Below are 24,798 nucleotides of genomic sequence, written 5' to 3' on the forward strand. Positions count from 1 at the left end.
ATCTATAAAAGTAATTTTATTATATTTACGAACCTTAAGAGGCAGTTCGTTTCCTAAACAGTATAATTCTCTCGCTATAACATCTAAGTATAAAATTTTATCTTACAAGCAGAACCAACAATGGTCCAAATGATATATACATTATAGCCAAGCCATATAGAATATATTTTTAAAAATAATTACCCCTAGTTACTACGGCTGGTAATTATAAATCTAGAGTATCCACCTAAAAGAAATTCCACTACTGCCCAAAAGCTTTGGTTACGTAATATCATAAACCACTAGATTACCTTCCTTTTAAAAACTAAATGAGTGGCAGTTGGAATATATCTAAAATTTCATTTCTATTATATATAAATATACATGCAAACTATAATAGCCAATTTTTGCTTACAAACATATTAAAAAGGTTCAGCATCAAAATAATCCTTAACATTGACAACACTAGCTCCGCCAAAGTAATCCAACACGTAGATGTGGCTGATATTCATCTTTGCAAAGAACCAGTGGTGACCTATTAAACAAAAAAAATCTATTAGCACAATTTAAATTTGAATCTGGTAGAAGTAGAGACAGACACAATTTAAATTTGAATCTGGTAGAAGAAAAGACAGATAATTATAAATTCCTAATATTCTTGTTCACTATCAAAAGCATTTAAATACTTATACTCCATTCCTACAGGAATCTTTTTTATTTTTCTATTTCTAGTAACTAATATATTATTATTAGCTAAGCTATAGCTCTAGTTGGAAAAAGAGGATTCTATAAGCCAAAGCGCTCCAAGGAAAATAGCCCAGTAAGGAAAGGAAGTAAGGAAATACATAAACTACAAGAGGGGTAATGAACAATTAGAATAAAATATTTTAAGAACAGTAACAACATTAAAGCAAATCTTTCATATATAAATAATAAAAACTTAAAAAAATCAAGGGGAAGAGAAATAAGATAGAATAGTGTGCCTGATTGTACTCTTAAGCAAGGGAACTCAACCCAAGGCAGTGGAACACCATGGTACAGAGGTTATGGCACTGACCGACTAGAGGACAATGGTTTAACTTTGGAGTATCCTTCTCCTAGAAGTGCTGCTTACCATAGATAGAATCTTTTCTACCCTAAGCAAGTGGAAAGTACCCACTCAACGATTGAAGTGCAGTAGATAACCCCTTGAGTGAAGAAGAATTGTTAGGTAATCCAAGTGTTGTCAGGTGTATGAGGATAGTGGCGAATGTGGAAAGAATAGGTCAGACTATTCAGTGTAAGTGTAGGCAAGGGAAAGATGAGTCGTAACCATAGAAGGATCCAATGTACAGTAGTACTGTCTAGCCAGTCGAAAGACTCAATAACTCCCTGGCGGTAGTATCTCAATGGGTGACTGGTACCCCAGCCAACCTACTACCAAGCTAGTTTCAATTATATACTGTAAAGTCCACTAATATCATTATTCTCAATAAGTGTAATGTGACTGCTCACTTAAATTCTTATTCTCATGCAAGCTCATTCATAGGATATGTCTTTATACAAGGGCAAAAACTGAAGTAAGGTAAAGTTACTGTATAGGGCATGGAGGACTACTTAAAAGATACTGTAAACCGATTCTGTTGTTTACTCTACCATTAAGCCAAGCTTCACTTTGAAAAACCTTTCTGTCCTTCTATCACCTCCAATACTGTACTTTAAAAATGTTCCAAATCTATCTTCACTATAATTTTCAGTCTTTGGTGCATCTCACTTGTATTCTACTCTCAAAATTATACAAATTTTATGAAGAAAATTCTTTTGGAAAGAAGCATGTAAGTTTGATATAAAATCAATGATAGAAAGACTACATATCATTATAAACCTTTCAAAATTTCCTTCAATAAAAAATCCTGACTTAAACTAAGGAGTTTATGAAATTTCACAATTTAGGCTAAATTATCATTACCTTTTTCTAAAATCCTGGATAATACCGCATGCATTAATATCACCCTTGTTCTCTTGGAATAGCCTAGATAAGTCTAGAATTATATCTTGACAACTAACACCAAAAAAATGGCTAATTACCTCTGTCAACAAAGTTGAGAGGAAGTTGATTTCGCCCGTTCGTCAGTTTGTCTGTGAACAACTTGGCCAAAATTCTACTGAGAGTTGTGAAAATTTCAGGGATTAATTGTTATGTGAAGATATGAAAGTGATTATTTTGAAAGTCCTAGGTCCAAGATCAAGGTCAAGCAAAAGGTCGATCGAATTAACCCTAACCGTCAACCCCAAGTTTTCACATGGTTGTCACACAGACTTCAAACATGCCTACGGTCTACATTGATTCTGGGAAAGGCAAGCTGGTTTCGAGAAATAAGCTGCCATGGTGGAATTTTGCACTCTCAGAGTGCCTTTCTAGTTTTTAAAATTAATTCAGAAGGCAATACATACCTTGTGGCCATTCACTCATTTCAGGGTGTCGTGAAAACAATGCATTTTTGGCAAAAGCTTCTTCTGCTGATCCTTCTTCAACCTGAGGGGAATTAAATCTGCATTAACCGGGAATCATTGAGTACCATTTACTTCAGAACTTTTTCCAAACTTTGTTTAAATGCTACACTCAAAAATTACAATTTAACCAAAGGCTATGGGACACATTTAAAATCAACCCAAAACAGATAGCATTCAATTCAATAAACTGTTTTCCTAATAATTAGTATACAGGCATGAAATCCAACGAGTTTATAAGGGAAAGAACCACATGCCGATTCTTTTATTCAATGCAAACCCTCGCTGAAAATGTTTTTTACCAAAACTTCATGATTCTTTCATAGAAATATTTCAGTTTCATTCTTGTGTAAATAATTATTTCCTTTAAAAATGTATAATTAAGTATTTCCTTTAACAAATGTGTAATTAACTATTTCCCTTCATAAATCTGTTATTTATTATTTCCTTCAATAAATGTATAATTAAGTACTTCCTCCAACAAATGCGCAATCTATTATTTCCTTTAATAAATATAAAATTAAGTATTTATTTTACTTAATTATGAATGATTATAGATGATCTACAAGTATTAAATTAACTGAATTAAAAAATTACTCAAACAACGTTCACTGGTCTACCCCAGCTCCATCCCCCTTCACTAGTTGGTGAAGGATAATTACACCTCGCAAACTCGAACAAACTTCAATACATACACTTTGTTTTTATCTACTACAGTAAGTATCTTTGATATTCTAATAATTATAAACTCCATAATATCTTTGATATTTTAATAATGGTTTATCAAACAGTAATTTGTGTTAGTGTTTGACTAGCAGGGACTGACAGCTAGTTGCGTGTCTAGTTTCATATTTGGCTTTACAAATTATCACTGACTACAGTACTACTAAATGCATATAAAGTACTGTACTATTCAACATATACTGTACTGTCTAAGAATATGTTCCTGCCCTTATTCCTCTTTGGTATTGTGGGTTGACAATCTATCATTTTACCATTTTTCCTTAAATTTCTGTCAAGTGTTGTAGTGCTTTCTATCCGAATTATATTCTTATAGGAGGAAAATTCCTTCAGGAAATCCCTCATGGGTCTTGAGGACAATTTATCTTTACTTACCTGGAATGCTGTGACAGGATAGTATTGTTTAAACAACACAAATAACTCCTACCTTGACAATATGTCCAGTGATTAGAATCCGAGCACAAAGTGGACTTTCTGGATCATATTTGTTTTTGTGGCAATAGTCAGACTGAGCTTCTGACATTGACAAGGATGCTCTGGTATCATTCTGAAAAAAAAGGGACAGTACTGTACGGTTAAATTAACACAATGGAGATGCTCAACTACATTTCCCCTACCCACACCTTTTCAATTTTAATAATGCTGGGCAGTGAATAAAGAAATAGTACAATGACTTCCTTAAAAGTAAACTTACAACTGTTATACACACATTGCTCTCCCAAGAGAAACCACATGGGTTGCTCCACCAGGAGCCGCAACACTGGGGCACGATGTCACAGTGGAAGGGAAAGGCACAATCACAAGGCATGGGGCCAGAGGCACATTCACTGACAGTAAGGGAGGAGGAACAAATGCTGGACCCCTTGCCTCAAGGATAGGGGTGACAAACACAGGGGAAGGGTTGGGAAACACTGGCACTGGGTCAGGGATTGGGGTCATACCAGGGACAGGGATAAGACAAATACCTTCATCTTTCTTTTTACCTTTACCATTACCTTTCTTGAGCCCAGGGACAACCCTGGTACCTTGCCAGCTGGGCCGGGGACAACCAAACCAGACTTACCGACCACCGTATTTCCTGACAACAGGGAAACCACCAAGCCCTTAACCACTGGTGCCACAAGATCACAAACCTGCACAGAGAGTACTTAGGGAGAGTTAACCTTGACTACCAACTCCCTCAAAACAGTAAAAAATTGCCTACATGAAAGACCTAAGGAACCTGTCTTCCTTAGGTTAAACTTGTCATCAACAACGGATCTTTCAACCTCCAAACAGAAGCAGCAAACACACTGGATTCCCAGTGCATCAATACAGCCTGAAAAGGTTACCCAAGTTGATCTGTGATATCCTGACCCTTGTGGCATACTCCTTATAGACCGATCAAAGGGCGGCAGCAGCAGAGTCAGCGCCTGAGGAGATCGGCACTTGGCACAAGGGGATGCCTACGTACAGAAATGACCCGAAGCAAAGCAAAAATGGAGTGCAGATCCCCGGCATAGAGTTATTGTTTACAACCACACTGATGAAGACAAAGAAACAACAGTTTTGTTAAGCACTGCAGTTCATCCATATGCCACAGCAGTCAAAACAAAACTGGAAGGGATGGGTATCTCACCCCGCACACTTTCCAGTTGGATAATTGCTAGTTAATCATTTCAACAACCGATTCCAGTTTGCATTGAAGTACAGAAAGTCCTCAACCTACAAACATTCAGAGATACAAACACAAATCTAACGGAAAATAACAAAGATAAGATAAAGAAATACTATAATAAAACAATATTGTATCCTTTAAAAGAGTAAGTAAATTCACCTTTGTAATAACGTGCTATCTATTTCATATGAAATATGATATTTTGATTATAAAATAAATTTTTGAATATACTTACCCGGTGAATATATAATAGGTGACGTGTCCGGCGGCTCGATAGAAAAACACAAAAACTCGCGAGCGATCGCTATGAAGGTTGCGGGTGTGCCCACCAGCGCCAACTATCGGCCAGATACCGCATATACATGTAAACAGCTCCAGTTCTTCTCATCCCGCTGGGTCTCTATCGGGGAGGAAGGGGGGCCTTTGATTTATATATTCACCGGGTAAGTATATTCAAAAATTTATTTTATAATCAAAATATCATTTCTAAATATTTAACTTAGCCGGTGAATATATAATAGCTGATTCACACCCATGGTGGTGGGTAGAGACCAGTATTAATACAGTTTATAGCGTATATGCTTAGAGTTTTTGACAGTTATAGCATAACAAAACCCAAATATATATAGGTACCTGGTAAGGAAGTTGACTTAGACGATTACTCTGCCTTGTTAGTCTGTCTTCCTCACGAAGCCCAGCCATCCTCTTAGGATGCTGAAAGACTCCCAGGAGCTGAAGTATCAAGGGCGGCAACCCATACAACAGGACCTCATCAAACCCCTAATCTGGGCGCTCTCAAGAAATGACATTTGACCACCCGCCAAATCAACAAGGATGCGAAAGGCTTCTTAGCCTTCCGTACAACCCAAAAACAAGATTAAAAACATTTCAAGAGACAGATTAAAAGGATATTGGAATTAAGGGAATGTAGTGGTAGAACCCTCACCCACTACTGCACTCGCTGCAACGAATGGACCCAGTGTGTAGCAGTTCTCATAAAGAGTCTGGACATCTTTTAAGTAAAATGACGCGAATACCGACTTGCTTCTCCAAAAGGTCACGTCCATAATACTTCGCAGAGATCTATTTTGCTTAAAGGCCACGGAAGTTGCTATAGCTCTTACTTCGTGCGTCTTAACTTTAAGCAAGCAACGATCTTTTTCACTCAAGTGAGAATGAGCCTCTCGGATTAAAAATTTGATAAAATATGACAAAGCATTCTTTGACTTAGGTAATGATGGTTTCTTAACTGAGCCCCATAAGGCCTCAGATCCACCTCGTAAGGACTTAGTACGAGCTAAATAGAACTTAAGAGCTCTAACTGGACACAGTACTCTTTCAAGTTCGTTGCCTACGATCTCTGACAGGCAAGGTATATCAAAAGACTTAGGCCAAGGATGAGAAGGCAGTTCATTTTTGGCTAGGAAACCAAGTTGAAGTGAACATGTGGCTTTCTCTGTGGAAAAGCCGATGTTCTTACTGAAGGCATGAATTTCACTGACCCTTTTAGCCGAAGCCAAGCACACTAGGAAAAGCGTCTTGAGGGTGAGATCCTTCAGGGAGGCTGAATGTAATGGCTCAAACCTGTCTGACATCAGGAACCTTAGGACCACGTCTAAGTTCCATCCAGGGGTTGCCATACGACGTTCCTTAGAGGTCTCGAAAGACTTAAGGAGATCTTGGAGATCTTTATTGTTGGAAAGATCTAAGCCTCTATGTCTAAAGACCGAAGCCAACATGCTCCTGTAGCCCTTAATAGTGGGTGCTGAGAGGGAGCGAACATTTCTCAGATGTAAAAGAAAATCTCCGATTTGGGCTACAGAGGTACTGGAAGAGGACACAGATGCTGACTTGCACCAGTCTCGAAAGACTTCCCACTTCGACTGGTATACTCTGATGGTAGAAGCTCTCCTAGCTCTCGCAATCGCACTGGCTGCCTCCTTCGAAAAGCCTCGAGCTCTTGAGAGTCTTTCGATAGTCTGGAGGCAGTCAGACGAAGCGCGGGGAGGGTTTGATGGACATTCTTTACGTGGGGCTGACGTAAGAGATCTACCCTTAGAGGAAGACTCCTTGGAATGTCTACCAGCCATTGAAGTACCTCGGTGAACCACTCTCTCGCGGGCCAGAGGGGAGCAACCAACGTCAACCTTGTCCCTTCGTGAGAGGCGAACTTCTGCAGTACCTTGTTGACTATCTTGAATGGTGGGAATGCATATAAGTCCAGGTGAGACCAGTCCAGTAGAAACGCGTCTATGTGGATCACCTCTGGATCTGGGACTGGTGAGCAATAGATTGGTAACCTTTTGGTCAACGAGGTGGCAAAGAGGTCTATGGTGGGTTGACCCCAAGTCGCCCAAAGACTCTTGCACACGTCCATGTGGAGGGTCCATTCCGTGGGTATCACCTGACCCCTCCGACTGAGACAGTCTGCCAAGACGTTCAATTCCCCCTGGATGAATCTCGTCAACAGGGAGATGCCTCGATTTTTTTACCATATGAGAAGGTCCCTTGCGATCACGTACAGCGTGTGGGAGTGAGTGCCTCCTTGCTTGGAGATGTACGCCAAAGCTGTGGTGTTGTCTGAGTTGACCTCTACCACTTTGTTTCGAAGAATGCTTTCGAATTTCATCAAGGCCAAGTGGACTGCTAATAGCTCCTTACCGTTGATGTGCATGCTCTTCTGAACTGAGGTCCACAGACCCGAGCATTCCCGACCGTCCAGGGTCGCACCCCAACCCAAATCCGACGCGTCTGAGAACAACATGTGGTTTGGGTTCTTGACTGCTAGGGACAGGCCCTCTCTCAGACTGATATTGCTGTCCCACCAGTTCAGGCATGCTTTTACTGGTTCGGAGACTGGGATTGATACCGTCTCTAAAGTCTTGCCCTTGTTCCAGTGAGAGGCTAAATGGAACTGGAGAGGCCGAAGGTGCAGTCTCCCTAGCGAGACAAACTGCTCCAGGGATGAGAGAGTCCCTACGAGACTCATCCAACTCCTGACTGAACAACGTTCTCTTTTCAGCATTAGTTGGACTTTGAGCAGGGCTTGTTCTATTCGGGTGGCAGACGGAAAAGCCCGAAAAACTAGACTGCGAATCTCCATCCCCAAATATAGAATAGTCTGGGATGGGATCAGTTGGGACTTTTCTAAGTTGACCAAAAATCCCAACTCCTTGGCCAGACCCAACGTCCAATGTAGATCCTGCAGACAGCGATGACTGGATGATGCTCTGAGAAGCCAGTCGTCCAAGTACAGGGAGGCTCGGATTCCCGATAGATGAAGGAATTTTGCCACATTCCTCATGAGCCTCGTAAACACGAGAGGAGCAGGACTGAGGCCGAAGCACAGTGCTCGAAACTGGTACACCACATTCCTGTAAACAAACCTCAGAAACAGTTGGGAATCCGGGTGTATAGGAATGTGGAAGTACGCATCTCGCAGGTCGAGAGAGACCATCCAGTCTCCCTCTCTGACCGCTGCTAAGACGGACTTCGTGGTCTCCATCGTGAATTTTGTTTTCGTAACAAAAACGTTGAGCGCACGGACGTCTAGCACTGGTCTCCAACCTCCTGTATGCTTTGGGACTAGGAAGAGACGGTTGTAAAACCCCGGTGATTGAAGGTCCGAGACTTTCACCACCGCTCCCTTCTCTAGCAACAGAGACACTTCTTGATGAAGGGCTTGTCTCTTTGACTCCTCTCGATACCTGGGAGAGAGGTCTATGGGAGTTGTCACTAGAGGAGGTTTGCGTACAAACGGAATTTTGTACCCCTCTTTGAGCAACAGAACAGACTCTTGGTCTGCACCCCTCTTCTCCCAGGCCTGCCAGAAGCTGTTCAATCTGGCCCCTACCGCTGTCTGAGGCCGTGGGCAGTCAGACTCTGCCACGGGAGGACTTGGCTCCTCTCTTCTTACCTCTCTTTCCCTCGGCACGAGAGCCTCCCCTGCTGGGAGCTCTGCCACGAAAGGGCGGGATAAATCTAGACGCAGGAGTCTCGATCCTGGGTCTCACAGCAAAGGATGAAGAAGGAGCTCCCTTGCGAGCAGAGGACGCCATCAGGTCATGTGTGTCCTTCTGCACAAGCGAAGCAGCTATATCCTTAACCAGCTGTTGTGGAAACAAGGCAGCCGATAAGGGAGCATAGAGCAGTTCCGATCTCTGACAGGGAGTAACTCCTGCTGAAAGGAAAGAGCAAAGGGTTTCTCTCTTCTTCAAGACTCCCGACGTAAAGGTGGAGGCGAGCTCATTGGAGCCATCGCGGATGGCTTTGTCCATACAGGACATGATAAGTAAGGATACATCTTGGTCGGCAGACGAGATCTTCCTACTTAATGCTCCTAAAGACCAATCAAGAAAGTTAAAAACTTCAAAGGCCCTGTATACGCCTTTAAGTAGATGGTCAAGGTCCGAGGAGGACCAACAAATCTTCGAGCGTCTCATGGCCAGGCGACGGGGAGAGTCTACGAGGCTTGAGAAGTCACCCTGGGCAGAGGCAGGGACTCCCAAGCCGAGAACTTCTCCCGTGTCATACCAGACGCTCGATCTAGAAGCAAGCTTAGAAGGTGGGAAGGCAAAGGCCGTCTTCCCCAAACTCCTCCTGGTATCCAACCAGTCGCCTAGAAGACGTAAAGCCCTCTTAGAAGAGCGAGAAAGCACTAGCTTAGTAAAGGCAGGCTTGGTAGCAGCTAAGCCTAGAGCAAACTCAGACGGAGGCGAACGAGGAGCAACAGCAACAAAATGATCAGGAAAAAGATCCTTGAAAATCATCATGATCTTCTTAAAATCCATCGAAGGTTGAACAGCCTTAGGTTCTTCTACATCTGACAAAACGTCCAAAGGATTATCATCAGGATGAGGATCAGCAACGTCCTCATCTGAAGGAACCTCGTCCGACAACTGATGAGTCTCAAGCAAGGGAGAGACCTGCCTTGGTGGCAATGCTTGACAAGCAGAGTCCACACGCACAGGAGCATCAGTGGCAGTCCAGGACGCTACATCATGTAACTGCTTAACGGACTGACTAGCAACAACAACAGGAGCGGGAGGACGCTCGACGTCAACTCGAGACTGCCTTGACTGCCTAGACTGAGCAGTCAAAACAACTCTTGGTTGCGGTGCTTGACGCTCAACGTCAAAACAAGTCAACTTCGCTGGTTGGCGAACGTCCTGAACGTCAACACGAGCATGCGGCAGCGGCTGAACGTCCACAAGCGGCTGAAAGTCAACACGGGACTGCATCGAGTGAGGCTCTACGTCACGTGACTGACGTGACTTTGTAACGTCAACGTCAACAGGACGAGCAAAGGCTCGTTTGGGCGGCTGACGGCCAGGATCTCGATCAGCTAAACGGCGAGGATCATCGTGAACCTGCTCAGCAGTATAATCCTCCATAAGAGAGGCAAGCTTATTCTGCATATCTTGCAGCACAACCCATTTAGGATCAACGGGAGTGGGTGCGGTTCGAGACGAGGGTAACGTCTGTGACTGCAAAACATTGCCTACACTAAGACTCTCGGAGCCTGTGTTACGCTTCTGTTTAGGAGGCGAGCAGTCTTCCGATGACTGCACAGGGTCAGAGCTGTCCCAATGGCTACAACCAGGACGCTGGACCTGTCCTGAAGGGACTGACTTTCGCTTTAAGGGTCTCGAAACCTTGCTCCATGGTTTCTTACGCGAGAAGCCTTCGGATGACGAGGAGAAAATCGCCTCGCTCGTCTTATGGTAGGGGCGGTCTTGACGAGACACGCCCGAAACCATAGAGGGAACGTCTGTTCGTTGGTTAAAGCCTCTCGTACCCATAAGTCCTAAGACATTACTTCTCCCTGGGGCATGGGAGCTTGCAAGAGGTCTCGGACTAGGCGAACGACAGGCACGAACAGACGAACCCTCGGTCGCAACACTGATAACACTTTGCGCACTAATCACTTTATCCCCACGATTTTCTAATGTGGCACTCTGACACTTTAACTCTTTTACATCCGCCATGAGTTGAATACGGTCCGTAGCTAAAGATTCAACTCTCTCGCCCAAAGCTTGAATGGCACGTAACATATCCCGCATTGATGGTTCATGAGTGCTAGTAGAAGGTTCAGGCACAACTACTACTGGGGAAGGATTAGGTTCAGGGGCATGGGAGGAGGAAAATTCTAATGATCTAGAGGAACTTCTCCTCACCCTATCTCTCTCTAGCTTACGAGAATACTTATCAAACTCTAGCCAGTCGAATTCCGAAGTACCACGCACTCATCACACCGATCTCCTAATTGACAGGTTTTACCCCGACAATTAGAACACACAGTATGTGGGTCGAGAGAGGCCTTTGGAAGACGTTTGTTACAATCCCTAGCATTACATTTACGAAATTTAGGAATTGGAGAAGGGTCAGCCATTTTGAAAAGTCAAAGAAAGTCCAAAAACAATCCAAAGTCATCAACAATTAAATCTATCCAAAAAAGAGTTCAAGAGTTTAAATTGAAGATAAAAACACCTGCACTGCGAAAGCTCAAAACCAAAAAGAAGTACTTCACCAAGACTGTTGAAAAACTCCAGGTTAACAGCGAGTAATGGAATCAACTTGTCGATCAGACCGACAGAGAAGAACTGGAGCTGTTTACATGTATATGCGGTATCTGGCCGATAGTTGGCGCTGGTGGGCACACCCGCAACCTTCATAGCGATCGCTCGCGAGTTTTTGTGTTTTTCTGTCGAGCCGCCGGAGACGTCAGCTATTATATATTCACCGGCTAAGTTAAATATTTAAAACTGACTATACGTTGACTTTTGTAGCTGGACATCATAGGCATTGGCTTCAGGTTAGGCCTACCATAGGCCAAAATGTAACAAAATTCGAACCAATGAAGTTTGTAACTTGAGCACCTTCTATAATCTCAATAATTAAAGGACGATGGTGTGTACGACACATAGGAACAAATAAATTTAATACCGGTAATGTCAAATTGATATCATATCAATACACAAAATATTTCCAAGGGGAAGAATTACCTTAAGATCATGAGAAGTCAAATCCATTGGAGTAAGATACATATAAGGTATGCCAGTCGACACTTCTACGGGGCCATCGCTCAGACTTAGAATATTCGCAAAAGGGAATCCTTCAATCATTGGAGCCACAGAGAAGGTTGCAATAGAACCCCATTCTGAAAAATAATGAAATGAGTAATGGCTATTTCACAGAACTAAATTCAAACTGAAATTAACCCTTTTACCCCCAAAGGACGTACTGGTACGTTTCACAAAACTCATCCCTTTACCCCCATGGACGTACCGGTACGTCCTTGCGAAAAAATTCTATACAAATTTTTTTTTTCATATTTTTGATAATTTTTTGAGAAAATTCAGGCATTTTCCAAGAGAATGAGACCAACCTGACCTCCCTATGACAAAAATTAAGGCTGTAAGAGCAATTTAAAAAAAAATACACTGCAAAATGTGGTGGGGAAAAAATAACCCCTTGGGGGTTAAGGATTGGAAATTTCCAAAGAGCCTAGGGGTAAAAGGGTTAAGTTATCAAAAACAAAATAAAACTCTGTTCAGATACTATTCAACTTTGGTAATACAGTATATATGGAGGGTCATCATATAAAAAGTAACCATTGAGCTTCTATGAATATTTTGAGGGCTGGGATTTGACAATACCAAATAAGTTTAATAGATTAAATTAAATAGGACCCTAAAACAGATAGAGTACATGATTTCTTTTAGTTCTGGCCTTAAGAAATAACAATACATAACAAAAAACCATCCATCAAACGAATGAGAAATACACAAAAGCCATAAAAAATAAGTAATTTAATTTACATTAAAACTAAGAGAATGATAAAAAATTCAGACAACAAATAAGAGTTATGGACAAACCTCTAAAGAATGTTAATCATTATTATCACTACTAGCTAGGCTACAACCCTGGTTGGTAAAGCACAATGCTATAAGCCCAAGAGCTCCAGGAGGGAAAAATAGCCTAGTGAAGAAAGGAAATAAGGAAATAATTTGACTACAAGAGAAGTATTGAACAATTAAAATAAACTTGAAAATTCTTAAGAAGAGTTACAACATTAAAACAGATCTTTCATATATGAATGAGAGTATAAAAATAGGCCTATGTTTGCCTCTTCAACATAAAAACATTCGCTGAAAGTTTGAACTCCTGAAGTACCACCAATTCAACTACACAATTAGGAAGAGCATTACACAACTTGCTCACACCTGGAATTAAACTTCTAGAATAGTATGCAGCATTGAACCTTATAATGGAGAAGGAATGACTATTAGTATTAACTGTGTACCTAGTATTATGAACAGGATGGTACTGTCTGGGAAGATCTGAATGTAAAGGGTGGTAAAAATTATGAAAAATCTTATGCAACATGCATAACGAACTAACTGAACAATGGTGCAGGAGATTAATTTGTAGATCTGGAATAAAAAATATAATAGAAGTTCCTGTCCAACAAATTAACATAAGATTCAGCAGCTGGAGACCAGACAGAGGAATAATACTCGAAACAAACCAGAATGAAAGAACTAAAACACTTTTTCCAAATAGATCTGAAGAAGAGTTTTAATTCACCAAATATCTTAATAGACTTTCTCAGTAAGCGAATTTTATGTGCAATTGAAGAACAGAAAGACCTAATGTGTTTCTTAAAAGCAAATTTTCTATCAAGAATCCCACCTAATATCCTGAGAGTCATGAAGAGTTAAAGAAATATTATCAATGCTGAGATCTGAAGGTTGAGGAGCCACTGTTCTCCACCTACTTGCAATCATACTTTGAGTTTTGTTAGGATTTAACTCCATGCCCTATAATTTGCATCATACTCTAATTTTTGCTAGATCTCTATTAAGTAATTCAGCAACCCCAGATCTACATTCAGCAGATATAATTGATGAAAAGAGAGTAGCATCATCTGCATATGCAATGAGCTTGTTTTCTTGGCCAAACCACATGTTATAAGTATATACTGTAGTATGAAAAATAATGGGCCTGGAATACTACCCTGAACACCATGTGACCACAACATAAATACCTCATTTGAAATTGATATGGGAGATGAGAACTAAATACGTATCTCCCTTCAGTTACATTTCCCACCATAGGAAAGCAGGATCTGCTTTCCTTACAAAATTCTTAGCCAGCTCTCTCATATCACAGGAATGACAGGCTATAATAAAGAATATTCTATCAACAGGTACCTGGATTGGAAAAATGCCAACAATTCACTGTCATGTACCAATGACCATGAGCAGTAATATTGTAGGGAGAGAAGGGCCTACAAACTTAAGTACAAAACATAGTACTGAACATGTGGATTTCTGTTTTGTTAACATAAGTAAAATCCCTTTTTCAAAGTGGTTCATGTTTACCCAAGTACACAATTGGGGTACCATGAGGGTAAATTACATCCATCATAGTAATTTTTTTGAGCCTACATGAGGTATCAAGTATCTACACTGAACAAGATAATATACCGGTATATGGAATCCCCTGCTGAAGTCACACATGACAAATTCGAAGATAATTTGTATTTTTCCTAACCATACAAACCTTAGCTATTTACAAAGGGTATTACTTTTAGCGTAGCTGAAATGGCGAGCCATTAGAATTTAACGCTAGTGTATTACCCCCACGCTAGTTAGCGGGGGGTAGGGGAGTGGTAGCTAGCTACCCCTCCTCCCCCTCACACACAGGTGAATACTCACTTTCACTTAGAGGTAGGACTTGTCTTGGGGGACAGGGCTGGCGGGCAAATATGTGTAAATAGCTAAGGTTTGTATGGTTAGGAAAAATACAAATTATCTTCGAATTTGTCATTTGTTCCGTAACCGAAATACAAACCACGCTATTTACAAAGGGTGACTTATCCCTTAGGAAGGGTGGAAAGTCCCCAGCCATACTGGCTTTGGCTTTACCCGGGGACTCAGAATCCGAGTGAGTCGCACTCGAGAAAAGGAGTCCCTGCACCTCACAAGTTCCTAGCTCTGCAAGGAACCATGTGGCCTACGTAAGCTTGTGTGTGAAGGAAGAAGTGTGACTCGTCCTAGGCAGTTGACCTGGAGTTCCAGAAGGAACTCTGGGTTAGGACGTTCCCAATACCACCTCGTCAGGGTATGGGGGACGCGACAGTATTGACTCAATACTCGGAACACAAGGAAGCATGGTTTACCTGCAGAGGTTCGAGGTCAGCTATGCAGAGACCAGGATGCTGCTTCCCCGTAGAGGGGATGATGAAGAAAGAAGTAAGGGCCAGACATACTTCTTTCGTTCATGCAGACTAAAACCTGATAACAATGCCCTCAACCTTCTGCTACCTGTCCAAAAGGGAGCCTGAGGTTAGACCAACTATTGTGTAGCCACCACAGAGCGATAGAAAACGTATCGAGACTCCTGTGGGTCACGCCCTGCAGGAAGCGGGCTGCGAAGGTCATCAGACGCTTCCAGACTCCAGCTTGTAGCACCTGCGTCACAGAGTAGTATTACTCGAAGGCGAGGGACATTGCGATGCATCCAACATCGTGCTGTAGGGCGACGTGACGGGGGAGGGTCTGAAGACAGGACGAGATGAATGTCCTTGAGTCCGGGCTGAAGAGGTATACTGGTGACTCTCCCCCCATGTCCTCCTTGTGTTCCCAAATCGGCTGCAACTGAGGACAAACTGCAGCTGTTCCCAGCGCTAACCTCTCGATTCCTTACTGGAAAGAAAGAGAAGGTCTTGGGACATCAGACACAGAATGAAGACTCGAAATCTTGAATGAATCGAACCGAAGGGCCGGGACCCTCAGATTCTGAGTCTAGCCAACAACTCAGGAGCGAGCCTGAATGTTGCCTTCCCCTCTTCCTTAGAAAGGGGGGAGTAATAAGAGACCAAGAAGATTGCTTACACACTGGCCGTGGCCAGAGTGAGCAGAAGACCCAAGGCGGAATACAATCCGAGGCCTGTCGTAAAAGGGTCTTGAGAAGATCTCTTAAAGGACTAAAAGTCCGAGCCATGCTCCAAGTTGGAGGTCTTCCTCCGACTAGGGCAGGGACGATAGTAGCTTCGCATGAGCGAGGATAGATCCAGCGGGCAGGAAAAAGTTATTCCTTTAAGCCTGAAGGTCAGGGAAAGGCTGAGCGACAGGCTTCATTGCCGAGAGCGGAAAGGAGTTTCCTCCCGCCGAAAGGCAATAAGACTGTTATTGCTGGAGAAGAGGTCTCAAGGGAAGAGGTATATCTCCCACGGCACCAACCACCTTAGACTCTTCACTTTGCCTGGGAGACCCCTGTGGATGACTATCGCAGATGACGCGACCTCCGTACCGCGACTGTAGCGGGTTGTCTCTTCTAGAGGAGGAAGCGTAGTGTCTCCAGGCATGAAGCCGAAGTGACGTCCCGGTTCGGGAGAGATATCGCAGTGTGGTTGCTTGAGTAGTCTGCGCCGTGGGAGAAGCTCTCCTGGGAGATCCGTCAGGGGAAGCAGAGGGTCCAGAAACCGTTCTGCGCGTAGTCCCAGTGGAGCTCTCCCATTGAAAGGTTGACAGACAACCTGGTCTTGTTGAGGCCCATTGTCCGCAGACAAAAAGGAGGGAAGACGCAGGCGTCGAAGTTGTCCCACCATCACCGGAATGCATCTTGCCAGTGTCTCGGGGTCTGAGACTGGGGGGAAGACTAGCGGAAGCTTGAGGTTCCAAGCTGTCGCGATCAGGTCCCCCAGACCAGCACTTGCTGGTTACCCAAGGTCAAAGACCCCTAGGTACACTCTCTCTATGAGGCTCTGCTCGGATAGTCTGAGAGAAACATTCCCCTGCCTGGAATGAGAGCCGATGGTGGTATTGAGAGAATCTCAATCATCCCGGTATCTCTACTGCAAGATGTGAAGGTGTGAAAATGCGTCCCCTGCTGGTTAGAATGAAGTCGACGCGCAACGGGGAGACTCGGCAGTAGCTGTAGGATCTGAAGAGGGGCCAGACTAAGGCCCCTAAGCCTGCCTGAATGATGGAGAGGTATCCTTCAGGTCTTGACCATAGGCCTGGACCGGAACATGCCCCCCCCCACCTTTCCTTTGACGAGTCCGAGAACCGCATCAAGAATGTGGGGAAAGGACGAGAATATCCACTACCATCAAGAGGCTCCATAGGTCAACACCCATTGCAGGTCTAATAGTTCCGCTGGTCCCATAGGGCCAGGGAGTCCGGTTAAACATTGCCTGAAGCCACCGGAACTTGGATCACCCCACATGGAACTTATCCTGAGGCGACCGTTCGGACTATAGACGGTCAATGAGGAAAGAAGAACTAGGAAACGTTTCAAGGTAGGGCTGAAAGCTCTGCTTGACTGAGAACAGGTACTGCGACTCTCCTCAGTCTTGCCACAGTCAACCGAAAGGAAGGCTCGGAGGATGTGGTAACAGAATCTGGCGTCCCCAGGTGGTCACCCATCCAAGTACCGACGTTGCTTAACCTCGCTGGATGGACGAGAAGCGGGGTTTCCAATGTGGTAAGGTGGTTGACTCAATATCATGGCCAGATACTCCAGATGTTGAGGCAGAGGAAGAGAAGGCTCCAAGCAAAATACCATGAGCCCACACTCATGGTAAGCATCCGGAAGCTTGTCCCGGCACTGAAGAAGGTTGAAACCCGAGCCTACAGGTGTTGACCAGCCCTCCAAACAGCAGAGGAGGCGGAAGCCTGCCCCTGAGCGGCCAAGAGGAAGGCAGGGAGAGTTCTCTGGGGAAACAAACCTGCTATGCCACGGCGGGATAGCCACACTGCATCATAAGCAGGAATACTTGCAGTCTAGGCTGAATTCGACGAGCACCCTGGAAGATGGATGGAATGGAAACTGAAAGTACCCGTCCTTCCGATCCAGGGTTTTTAAGGAGTCCTGTCGCCTCGTTACCAGTCTGATCGATTCTGCTGGCCGAAGTTTGTTCGACAAACTTGATCGGGGCTGAGAGGTCGACTATGGACATCCCCTCTCAGATCCTTCCTTACAAGAAAGGATCGACTGAGGGGGCCGGGGGTGAAGCCGTCGATGATCCTAAGGAAGACCTTCGCCTAAGGTATGGATCATTCTGCCCAACCGGGCAACTCTGCTGACGCTATGGCATAGAGGTTCAGAGACACTGAATTCGCTGACAGAGACGGCAGGCGCGATATCCTTGGCTACTAACAGAGAATATGCGGGAATGGGCATCAGGAAGCTGTCATTCGGATGAGTAACCTTAAGCATCCTCCCAGCGAAAAACCTGCAATCCTAGAGTTCGTGAACTCCTTTTAGGACTATGCCCCCCCGGGGGAGTCTCCCGTGCCATCTGTTCCTGACAGGAGAAAACTGCAATTGGGCACCTTGTCCCTGTTGTCGTAGCCGATAACTTAGGCCGACGTGGTTGACAGAAAAGGCGCTGGAGCCCTGCAGAGTCTGGAAGAAAGCGCCTTGGAGGAGTGAAACCGGAAGTCGATTTACTCCGCACAGCAGCTGTCTAAGTCTCTGTCCTTGGGCACAAACAAACTCTTCTCAAGGATGGAAGGGTGTCTGAGGTCGTCGACCTCCACAGATGAGACACCCGAAGGAAGCCCTCAGTCAGCGCGTCCAGATGGTACAACATCGAGCTTGTCCGCAAGTTAGATACTTAACGACGAAAGGCCAAGGTGCCTGAGCTCGAGAGGAGGAAAGTACCCTTGATCTTCCTGTAGCTTCCTTGAACCAAACCTCGGGCCGTAATGAGGAGGGAAAGAACCTGGTAAGCTCCCAGAGGAAGAGGTAAGCAGTCACCCCTTGTCCGATGGAGAAATCTCGAACGGAAAGCCCCCCCCCGCCAAAAATCCTTCCAGGGAATGACGGGGAAGGGCTAACCCAGGTTCAGGAATAGAGGAGTGTTGCTCAGATCTCCCTTAAATTTCTCCTATTCTGCAAGTGCCATGCTCTGTGTTTACGGGGTGAGGCAGTGTTCTGGAAATACGCTCCAGAAGAACTCGCCAGGCTGGTCATGCTGCGAAAACCCCATTGGGAATCGTGGTCGCAATTGCCCTGGAGCTCGCGCGACGGGAATTCCTGGTGGTCGGCGGGCGATAACCCATAGACGAGCAATGGATACTGCAAGAAATAAGCCGACATTTGTGCGAAGAAACACTGTAGGTTCGCGCGACGGAACACCATCCGTCTGCGCGATGGAAAAAACCGTTGGTTCGCGCGTTGACGAACATTGGAGAGCATGAGCGTAGACGTGCAGGCACGTGGGCGTGTGGGCGCGCGGTTGCACGGGCGAGCGGTCGCGCGGTTGCACGGGCGAGCGGTCGCGCGGGCGCGCGGGCGAGCGGGCGCGCAGGCGAGCGTTCGTGCGGGCGCGCAGGCGAGCGTTCGTGCGGGCGCGCAGGCGAGCGTTCGTGTGGGCGCGCAGGCGAGCGGTCGTGAGGGTGGGCAGGTGGATGAGAGCGAGTCCGAGGCGGCGAACGCAAGCGTTAGCGCGATGGTGAGGAAACGCGCTGCCGCGTGGGCGAGGAGGACTGCTGGCGATATGGATCAACAAGCGATGGGTGGTGAGCTGGTGAGCGCTAACGCGCAGGTTGGCGATGGCGCGTTGTGATATGCCGACGCGATGGTCGAGCAGTATACGCAGGTGAGCGATCGTGCGATGGCGAGCAGTATGCGAAGGTGAGCGATCGCGAGCAGTGATCAGCATGCGCAGGGTCGCGCGATGGTGATCAGTATGCGCAGGGTCGCGTGATGGTGATCAGCATGCCAGGGTCGCGCGATGGCGATCAGCATGCACAGGTTGGCGGTCGCGCGATGGCGAACAGCATCTGCAGGTGGGCAATCGCGTGATGGCGAACAGCATACGCAGTTGAGGGTCGCGCGATGGTGATCAGCATGCGCAGGGTTGAGCGATGGTGATCAGCATCCGCAGGTGTGCGGTCGCGCGATGGCGATCAGCATCCGCAGTTGTGGGTCGTGCGATGGCGATCAGCATCCGCAGTTGAGGGTCGCGCGATGGCGATCAGCATCCGCAGGTGAGGGTCGCGCGATGGCGATCAGCATCCGCCGTTGAGGGTCGCGCGATGGCGATCAGCATCCGCAGTTGAGGGTCGCGCGATGGCGATCAGCATCCGCAGTTGAGGGTCGCGCGATGGCGATCAGCATCCGCAGTTGAGGGTCGCGCGATGGCGATCAGCATGCGCAGGTGAGCTAGTAGCTGGCGAACCATGTTCCTTCAGAAGTGTTGGAGAACGTTGGCATGACAGCTGTAACACACGTGAGCGATCCGGAGATCCCTGGCGAGCTGATGATCGCTGGCGGGCTGATGATCGCTGACGAGCTGATGATCGCTGGCGAGCTGATGATCGCTGACGAGCTGATGATCGCTGACGAGCAGAAGGCTACGCGTGGAAGCCTGCGCAAAGAAGAAGAGTCCTTGACCCCGACCTGAACCGAAGTTCTAGATCGCGAGGGCGAACGTGGGCGCACAGGGCGCGTAACAGGAACCAACAGGAACCGCAGGGAAGATCATCTTGAAAGGGCTGACGAACAGGAGAGCGCTGATGAGCAGAAGGGCGCGCAGGGAAACCCTGACATGCAAGGGAAGAACCCCCGTGGGGGCAACCCTTTGCCCCGAAGGGATCGTTGTCCGCCGGGAGACTGATGTCCGTCGGAAGACCGCTGTCTGTCGGGCAGACCGTTGTCCATCGGGAAGAGGGTTGCCCGTCGGAAGACGAGATCAGACTGCTGTCCATCTGCACCAAGGCGGAAGATCGAGAAAAAGGAGTTGTAGGCTGCAAACGGAGATCCAAAAGGCGCCTCAAGCACCCTTATAGGGAGATGAGAGGCCCTTACGACGAGGCGGACGGAGGGCCTTACGGCGAGGGAGGCTAACAGCAACAGAAGAAACCTCCAAAGAGGAGTCTCTATGAGTGTACTCTCTCGCGAACGAAAGAGAAACACTTCGTGGAAGAGACTGGTCAGCCAGTGACCTAAAAGGAGCAATCCTCCGAAGAGGAGCTCCTGCAGTTGCCCAGCCCCTTGAGCGAAACTGCAGGTGCGACCGCTCAGCACCAAGAGCATAGTCGCACGAAAAAAAGGCAAGAGAAGAACCCCCCAAAAGGGGAAAAACTCAAGCCTGGACAGGAAAAACTTCCCTCGGAAGGAAAGTTATCCGCCCAAGGAGGCAAGCCTCCTGACTGTTATAAAATGAACTGGAGAGCTGTCCGTCGACACGGGAGTACTACCAGTAGAAGGAGACACGCCCCTGACGAAAATACAAGGGGGGAGGCAGCAACAGCCGAATCCCCAGGACTCCACCAGACAGCTCACACCATTGCTATATTACAGAAACAAACTAGATCGGTAACTGTAAAAAATAAAACAAATAATATTAGTACACATTCATTCCCCCGGGAAGGCTCCGAAGAGGAATCCCGAGGGAAAGGAACAAGAATTACACAACAGGCACGTGCCCTCACAACCACTTACACTCGCGGAAGGAGAGCTGTAACCAAAACAGAATTATAACAATTATAATTATGTAACTATGTAATTATGTAACTTAAAAATGAATGAACACTAAAGAAAGAACGAAAACCCCGAAAGGAATCGTTCTACAAGCTGAAAAACAAAAAACAACTACAATTAGATTCATAACTAATTGATACAAACGTACAGCGTAGCAACCCCCCACACGGAAAGGAAGCTAGGCTACAAGGGCGTAGTAACACGTAGTAAAAGGGTGAACGACCTCAAGAGAGAGAGAGAGAAAGACATAAGTCAAACTCGATCGCCACCCATAAAATACGCCGTGGTGGCCTAACTGCCGAGGCCTCCACGTAGATATCGTACACTACACACACACATCTGAAAAGGAAACTTACTTAACGGATTTTGAGCGAAGCGAAAAATCTATTTTTGGGTGAGATAGCCATGGCGTCCTGATGGAAGGTTCCTGTTTGGTAGCTTCCTTGGGTATAAGACTACTAAGATATTCCCAGAGAATTTAACCACAGGTTATCACAGAATTCTAACTTCTGGAGCGAGTATCTCAAAGGTTTCCCTTTAAGACATCGTAATACAACAGGGGACACGCATGTCTGAACGTGCCACATAGCTATCTTCACCCCGAACAGAGTTAATGCTTCGGTGTGTAAGGACTGAGAATAGCTGGGAGCCATTCCACAGCTAATCTCACTCGTGGCTACTACTGATACTCGAGACGTAAACAAACGGACGCCATTGCTCTGATGACGTCACGCCCGTCTTCATCCTGAAGCCAGTTGCTGCCCATCACCATGATACAATTGTGTAGGGTGGGAACAAAACTGGACGAAGTAGTAGGGAGGGTCCATCAGGACGCCATGGCTATCTCACCCAAAAATAGATTTTTCGCTTCGCTCAAAATCCGTTTTTTGGGCTCAAGCCATGGCGTCCTGATGGAAGAGTACCAGAGAATCAATGTATCGTGGTAGATTTTTCCCCCAGTGTTAAGTGCCTAGGCATTGACAAAACAGCAAAGTAATCTTAGGTAAAGAACCATAGGAACGGAGTATCCTGCCCCCCTTTGGTAGGAAGTTCCCATGGGCTATGCCGACGTCAAAGTGGTATTGAAGGGCTATTCATCCTGACAGAAGAACTTGAAGAACTTAGAGATGAAGCGGAATGTTTGATATTTGTATAGGAACATTCTGAATTAGACCAGTGGTGGTTGGGCACTGTGTATAGAGTTCATCTCTTGGTTATCAGAAGTAAGTTTTCGTGTAGGAACCTTACTGAGACAGGGTGAATATAATTTAGGATTAGACATCTTAAATTCTTCATGACCATAAGAAAGGAGGAATAAATAAAACTATGACAGTATGTATTTCATAGTAGGTAGGAGCTGAAAGAGACGCATAAGTAATAAAATAGAAATTTTATTTCACAATGCAGAAATTAAATAATTTACAGCAAAAGTAAAGTTCATTTACAGTAATAATAATGTACATAGAAATAAAGGCTTGCTCTTGAATCTGAAAAGGAATTTCAGGATTAGTAGGTACTCGTTCTCGAGGAACGCAAGTCTTTAAACAACACATCATGCTCAAGGCATGCGGCACTTGTGTGACACTATGACATTTCACCTGGGATAAGAACAGTTATAAAAGCACTAAGTGTTTTTTGACATCACTATGAATCGCTCGAGGGTCAACATAGGCACCCGAAGAGTTAGAGTCCCAAGTAACTCACTGTTCTACGCAGAGTTAGGTGCAGGTTTCATAACACTACCTGCGGCTACCACAAAATGTTTGACTTCGTGCACTTGTTTCGCATAATGTTTAAAGAAAACTCGCGAGGACTTCCAGCCCGTAAAGTTCTTAAGGCTTTCAAAGTCCATGCTCTGAAAGAAGTTCAGAGAAGATGCCACTTTTCTAGGATCATGACCAGCGGGTGTACTGTTCGGATCCGCTCTGCGAATGAAGTAGGTGATTTTCGCTCTTAATTGTTTCAGTGACAAGTCGCTGCCCGATGTTTCTCCTTTGAAGAGTTGGCCTCCACCAAAGTTCGAAGTTCTGCGAAGATAGACCTTGAGACTCTCTACTGGACATAGAGAGACATCCTCCTTCAGGGGGCATATTCTCCAAGGGCCCCATCTTTTGGTGGGTAATTCGTTTTTAGCGAGAAACGTCGGATTAGGGGAGAGGGTCACTTCTCCTGAATCGGTAAACAGGATGTGTCCCTCTTCTCTTGATAATGCCACTATTTCGCTGACTCGAGCTCCCGAAGCGAGAGCAAATAAGAATATAACTTTCTGAGTCAGATCCTTGAGGGGGCATGAATCGTTGTCCAAGTTGGAGGCGAAATGGAGTACCTTGTCTAGTGACCAGGAGATCGGTTTCGGAGGGGGTGCTGGACGTAGGCGAGCACATGCTTTTGGTAATTTGTTAAAGATGTCGTTGGACAGATCAATTTGGAAAGCATATAGAATTGGTCTAGCCAAGGCCGATTTGCAGGTTGAAATCGTATTGGCTGCTAATCCTTGTCCATGAAGGTGAATGAAGAAGGACATACAGAAATCAATGGTGATTTCTTTAGGATTTTTTGCCTTGACAAAGGAGACCCATTTCCTCCAGGATGATTCATATTGCCGTCTCGTGGATTCGGTCTTGTATTCCTCTAGGAAGTCTAGACTTTTCTTCGAGATCCCAAACCTCTTCTTTGCGGCGAGGGAGAGAAAATCATGAGATGAAGGTCCTTGATTTTCGATGATGAAGCGAAGACAGTCGACTTCTGTACTTGTTGAGAGAGAACTGGGCCCGGGAGAGGGATCAGCTTGGGCTGCAGCTCCAGGACCAGGGGGTACCAGTTGCTCCGGGGCCACTTGGGAGCCACTAGGGCCGCTGTCCCTTTGAAGGTTCTCAGTTTGGAGAGGATTTTCAACAGAAGGTTGGTGGGAGGGAACAGGTATATCTTGGACCACCTGTTCCAGTCCAGTGACATGGCGTCCACCGCTTCTGCTTTGGGGTCCTCGTACGGGGCTACGTACAGAGGAAGTTGATTGTTGTCGCTCGTTGCGAAGAGATCTATCTGAAGTTCTGGGACTCGGTGAGAGATGAAGGAGAACGATCTTGCGTCTAGAGACCATTCCGACTCTATCGGGTTTGTCCGAGATAGAGCATCCGCTGTCACATTGCGGAATCCTTGTAGGTGAACTGCAGACAGGTGCCACTTCTTCTTCTCCGCCAGACGGAAGATTGGGAGAAGCACCTGATTTATCTGGGGCGATCTTGAGCCTTGGCGATTGAGACAACGAACTACCACCGAGTTGTCTAGGGTTAGACGGATGTGGATCGAGGGCGGCGGGGATAACTTCTTCAGAGTTAGAAGGACCGCCATGGCCTCCAAGATGTTTATGTGGAACGTCTTGAATAGTGGAGACCAGGTACCTTGAGCCTGTTTCCGGTGGGAGTGAC

At 45.7% G+C, this 24,798-nt stretch overlaps 1 protein-coding gene across 1 annotated transcript in view; it reads right to left on the reverse strand.

Moving 5' to 3' along the window:
* Positions 1 to 24,798, reverse strand: part of CREG (Cellular Repressor of E1A-stimulated Genes) — a 44,164-nt gene continuing 19,366 nt past the window's right edge. Inside the window, exons 5-8 of the mRNA XM_068364382.1 lie at positions 11,872 to 12,026; positions 3,638 to 3,757; positions 2,413 to 2,494; positions 1 to 514 (exon numbers count right to left, since the gene is read on the reverse strand). Coding sequence (XP_068220483.1) covers positions 402 to 514; positions 2,413 to 2,494; positions 3,638 to 3,757; positions 11,872 to 12,026 — 470 coding nt within the window. The 3' untranslated portion in view covers positions 1 to 401. The remainder of the gene's footprint in view (positions 515 to 2,412; positions 2,495 to 3,637; positions 3,758 to 11,871; positions 12,027 to 24,798) is intronic.

Source organism: Palaemon carinicauda, chromosome 41 (assembly GCF_036898095.1).
Source record: "Palaemon carinicauda isolate YSFRI2023 chromosome 41, ASM3689809v2, whole genome shotgun sequence".
In the NCBI taxonomy this organism is placed as follows: domain Eukaryota; kingdom Metazoa; phylum Arthropoda; class Malacostraca; order Decapoda; family Palaemonidae; genus Palaemon; species Palaemon carinicauda.